This window comes from Rhagoletis zephyria, unplaced genomic scaffold, assembly GCF_001687245.7.
Source record: "Rhagoletis zephyria isolate East Lansing unplaced genomic scaffold, Rhagoletis_zephyria_1.1 Rzeph_scaffold_27007, whole genome shotgun sequence".
Taxonomy (NCBI): Eukaryota; Metazoa; Arthropoda; class Insecta; order Diptera; family Tephritidae; genus Rhagoletis; species Rhagoletis zephyria.
Genome location: NW_016184065.1, coordinates 1 through 5,339, shown reverse-complemented (window position 1 = coordinate 5,339; position 5,339 = coordinate 1). Strand labels below are relative to the sequence as shown.

At 41.1% G+C, this 5,339-nt stretch overlaps 1 protein-coding gene across 1 annotated transcript; it reads right to left on the bottom strand.

Annotated features, from left to right (window-relative positions):
• Positions 1–10: 10 nt before the first annotated feature.
• On the bottom strand, positions 11–535 carry LOC108382435 (uncharacterized; the record flags this gene model as incomplete). Its single annotated transcript, XM_017638808.1, has 2 exons — positions 219–535; positions 11–130 (listed from the first exon to the last, which is right to left on the bottom strand). Coding segments are annotated over exons 1-2 (402 nt in total), but the record flags the coding sequence as incomplete, so codon positions are not given.
• Positions 536–5,339: the final 4,804 nt, after the last annotated feature.

Below are 5,339 nucleotides of genomic sequence, written 5' to 3'. Positions count from 1 at the left end.
GTAGCTCCACATCTTCGGCTGCGCGCTGCATGGCAGCTTCTAGACGCAACGCGCTATGCGGGTAAAAAACAATGCTAACATTTGAAGCCAATGTGGTTGGATTGATATCGGCCGTGATTGTGGGCGTTTGCTGCTGGGTAATTGAAAACGATAAAACAGTTACATATGTTATTCTTCGAAGTAAATAGAAACAATACGAACGGGGTTAGATAACATACTAGAAAATCTTCATATAAACGTAGCGAGTAAATGCCACCGAAACGAAATCCTGAGGGACGCGTATGACTCCACACCCAATTGCATGTGGCAGTTTTGTTAGCGGCTAGCCGATGTGCGTAGTCCAATTCGATGCCATCGTAATATGTTGGTTTGATGCGTTGTGCCAGTTTGTGTAGTTCGTGAATACTGCCGGGATTCTTTTTGTACGTAGTGCCGGGGTATAGTTGAAAGCATGCTGGAAACTGCTGTGTGCATTTCTGTGGGTACCAATCGCACGTCATGAATTAGGTGGTAAATCGGTTCAGGAAATATACGTTTAATATCGATTTTTATTTGCAAAAAATATTGTAGATCAATAAAAAATATAATGAACACTATTCGTGGCGAGGCCTTTTAGCGGTTTCGCCGTATTTTGGCGGCTTTCTAAAAAGAATACTCAAAATTGGAAAAATAATTTTCAAAAATTGTGATTATTTTGTTTTTGAATAACGACAATATGTTTTGAAAACGTCAATGTGAAGTGTTGGAAAATTTTTAACAGTATGGTGAATTAAACTCGCATAGTTATTTCAAAGCACATGGCGTTCAGTAATTATTGTTACCAAGATACCGGTGTGCCCATAGCTGGAGGCGAACTTAAAGCCCACCCCACTTAGCCTTACTGAGGCGCGCGCAGCGGCAGCTCTGCCAGCTATATCTATAGGCGATTCGAGTTGAAGTGGGGCCACTTATTCCAATTAAGGTGGCTCTTTGTACCCTTTCCAGCTGCTTGACAATGAAGGCCTTGGACGCACTGGAGTTCCACCAGGCGAGTAGCCCATATAATAAAATTGGCTTATAGTTTCATAAAGCCAAAGAACTACTTTCGTCGAAACACCCCAGCGCTTACCAATGGCCCCTCTACAACAAACAATTCAAGGCTACTGTAGGCTTCCAAGAGGGCTTACTGTCAAGGTTTAAACCATGGTACTTCACGCTGCCAGAGAGAATTAGAACGAAGACGGCAAGTCGGTATCTTGTACCTCCTAGTAAAAAAATGAGCTTCGTTTTTTTATGGTTTAATCGATCAATCGATCAAGCTCTTCGGCGTCTTCAAAAGAAACGAGGAGAGATTTATCGGCCTGAAGTCTCTGAGAGATACATTCGAGTCTTTACTCGCCTTAGGAATGAACACAATTCTGACCACCCTCCAATCCTCCGGAACATGACGCCTGGTCAGGCAGCTCGCAAAGATAGGAATCAAACGGCGCCATGATACCTCTGCAGATTTCTGCAGTTGGGATGGTATTATGCCTTCCGGGCCCGGGGTCTTAAGGGGCTTGAAAGAGCTAATGGTTCAAAGAAGGTAATCCTCCATAAAAATTTCCGGGGCTATTAGAGAAAACTTTTCTTGATGTTTATGGGAAACTGGGCTCGAACCTAGGACCTGCGGAATGGTAGTGCGTACTTCTAACCACTAGATGACCGCGACGCCTTTACTATCCCATTGGGTATATTAAATACCTGCTAGAAGGATGCATTTAGTACCATAGTTTGCCAGGGAAGCTGAGAAAAAAAGGAGACTCAGGTTTGGCTTGAGCAGAACACATCCTAATCTATTCAATTTAACACCGTTGTGTTTAAGAACCTGCAAACAGTGTGCGCCATTCTACAACCTTAGTTTTGGGTGAGCGAAATCCCAAGCGCGCTTGGAAAATTGGTGTTAACCTTAACTTCCCCTTTCTGCTAATTGAGATTCTATTTTCAAAAATCGTCTGGTTAGAAGACACCACAGATTAGTGCAGAATTTACAAAATTTTGATTAGTTAGCCAGTACTGTAAGATCCTCCCCTCTCCGGTTCTCTTACCTATCTTGTGGTCTTGGTTCACGTCAAAGCTTACGGGGATGATGTTTCTGCACGGTCATCAGGAAAACTACTTAGGATGGTACCTAAATAAGATTGAAGACTTGTGCACTTTGTCTTAACCTTCGAATGCTTACATGCGCAAAGCTAAGTCTTTCCGTAAAATATCGAGTTGCGAAGCTGAAGGTAAATCGAGCGCTGAAAGTTTTCGGACAGCTCAGCTACGTAAGAGCTCAGGCAGATGATATTAGCGTTATACTTACATGGCTTTAGTCAGACCAATCGTCACGCACTCTTCTGTGGTATGGTGGCACTGGTCAAAACCGCGGTTTCTATGTTAAACAGGCGACGAATTAGTGTGTGCATAGGCATTACGGGTGCCATGAGTACAACTGAGCACCTTTGGATTTAACGATCCAAAAGGAGGCAATGAAGACGATGTGCCGATTGTATTTTTTTGGATTGTGGCAGGATGACCGGAGTTCCGGGCAGCGCAAGTTGTTCCGAAGATTGTCACCGTATTATCCTTTGTTTTTGACACCTATATCGCCAACGCAACGGTCTTTCAATCAAAAATCTTTGCAATACTGAAGGTAACAGGCTGGCTAATTGGCGAAAGGTGGCGCGGACATGATATCAGGGTCTGCAGTAACAGCCAAGCTGCTCTAAAGGCTTTGGAAATCGCTCAAATATCTCAAAAAAGTCGTGCAATTTAATTTCAGGTTGAACTGCGTTCGAAGGTGGAATGAGCTCGAAATTGTGTGCATTCCAGGACTCTACGGTGTTCAAGACAACAAACTGGCTGATGAATTGGCGTCCTATTGAACCGGAACCAAATGTTCGTCTAAGCATATCGGTAACATCGGGTAATAAAACTCATGCGAGCCCTGGGTGTAGTATTGACACCTGCAAAACAACCAAGTGTTTCTTGAAAAGGCCACAAAGAAGGAGTGATATACATACTAGCTCTGATTGGATTGATTACGGGGCACAATGCATATAGACGTCATACATATGTCCATCGCTTTGTACATCTTGTTTGGAAGATGCGGGCAGTAGAGAACATTTTCTTGGCCGCTGTCCGACCTTCGCCAGACTTAGATGGTACATTTGGCGATCGCTGGTTTTGAGAATGGAAGTGCAATATTATCTTTCCCTCGAAAAGCTTCTACGATTCATAGAGGGGTCTGGTAAATTTGCAGATTTGCAGAGCAGCAATGAATCCCCACTACCCTATGTATAAGTATATATGTATGTACATATCCCTGTCCTCTTCAGACCTCTGTGTGTCTCCGCAAGATGTATAAAGAGGACCTCTATTTTTTGAGTTTTTTTTTTCAAAATTGCTTTGCAAAAGTTCTTAAGACATGCAGCGATTTTGTTTTTGTTTCCTTGTTAGTTGGTTTGGTGTAATGCACAATATACAAACTTTAAGATTTATAGTTTTGACGTCGAAGAATCGACAAATCACTAAAAATTTAATTGTTTTCTTGGCATACGCATGCATGCATTTGTTTTGGTCTTGTGCCTGACATGTATATATATATGTATATACAAATGTATAAATACTTATGTGTATGTATATGAACATTTATATATATATGTATATATACCCAGCCGTAGTTCCGATATATGCGGCCAAATTCAAGTACATCACTAGCGAAATAGCAACAAAAATTTCGTTAACAAGTGATACCGTGTTCTTGAAGATCTTTTATATACATACCTATGATAAGTCCCTTACCCTGGCTGCCAAAGCTACTAACGCTTTCCTTATAAATATTAACCACACCTTCATGGACGAATTTTTGATAATAAGGGGTTCGAATGTGGATGAATTCAAGTGTTTTAATCTAGGTATGGCCACCGCTGAACAATCATACCGAATGTGTTCCAACGTCTTTAAGGCAGGAAGAGCATTTAATATCCATGGCCACTGGCCAGGCCAAACGGGTGCATGTGACAGCGCAGTGAACAGCCTGATGTTCGATGCTGTTCATATCCTGTCTATCGGAGGAATAGCCTTACTAGAGTAATTATTCCGTAAAGAGTTTAGTAAAGTTAAGTTTAAGTCAATTTGGGGGTAGATTCAAGTCTCGAAAGAAGCCCAATTGAGTCTGCAAAATCGTTCCGGTTTCACAAGGACAGACAGACGATCACACAGTGACCTCTTACGCAACACAGTGTTGCCATATTATTTCTGCTAAGAGTTGAAGAGTGTCTAAATACTACTTGTCGTGCCTGCTGATCATTCCGTTGGATAGGGCCTTGATGGGGGATTGGTTGTCTGAAAAATATAACTCGCTTTATAAACTCTTTTTAAGGCTTGAAACACTACAGACAATATGCTATTTGCATTTGAGGGAGCATACGCTAGTTTATGCTGAGTAACTTCGGAACGGGTTTGGAAGAGTATATTTAAATATATCTTTTATGTAGGAACCTACAATTTTGCGCAGCCTCCGCATAGTAAATTTCTTTTTGGGAACATTTTTTAATGAGTGAAATACAATCGGAAGTTTTCCAATGCCCGCCGAGAGGCGACCGCTGCTAGCAAGAACTCGTAGAGCATTTTGTAAATAAAATATATTCAGTAGAAGCTGCTCATAACCGCAGACCAAAGTAATAAAATTTCCTGCTGGGCTTACATGTGCATACATATGTTCGTAAATACATGCATATGTACTTAGTTGGAATACCGAAAAAGAAAAAAACATTTGGCTAGTAAATCAATAAACTTATGAATTTTTTTCCTTTACCGGAAAACACAGATCCGACATTTCGAAGGAAAGGAAAAATTGTATTGTGTTTCTAGTTGTTTGTTGTTCTTGTTTTTAAGCATTCAACGGGTATATTTATTATTTTGTGCACTCAAATTGGCTACAAATTGTGCAANAACAACAACAACAACAAATGAGTAGTAAAACTGCCTTCATACCAGCTGTTTATAGTTGCCCAAGCTAAGTCGTCGGAAAATGAGAGTGATATATAGTAACTATTCTACATATGATTGTGTGTATGTATGTATGTTAATTTGCGTCTTTAACATTAGAAAGACATAAACGACAATGAGAACATTGTGAAGCATATCCACTGTGAATATTTGGTAGGCTGCGCCTCTGCCTCCTGGGAATAGGTTTTCTACCGATTCTGGAGGCAGCCGCTAAAACGAGGGAACAGAAAGTTATTCCAGTTAGCAAAGAAAACTTTTATGCATGTTTTGCAAAAAGACGCGCAGTGGCTGGCCAGCCTGCCCTAACCTAACATAACCTAACT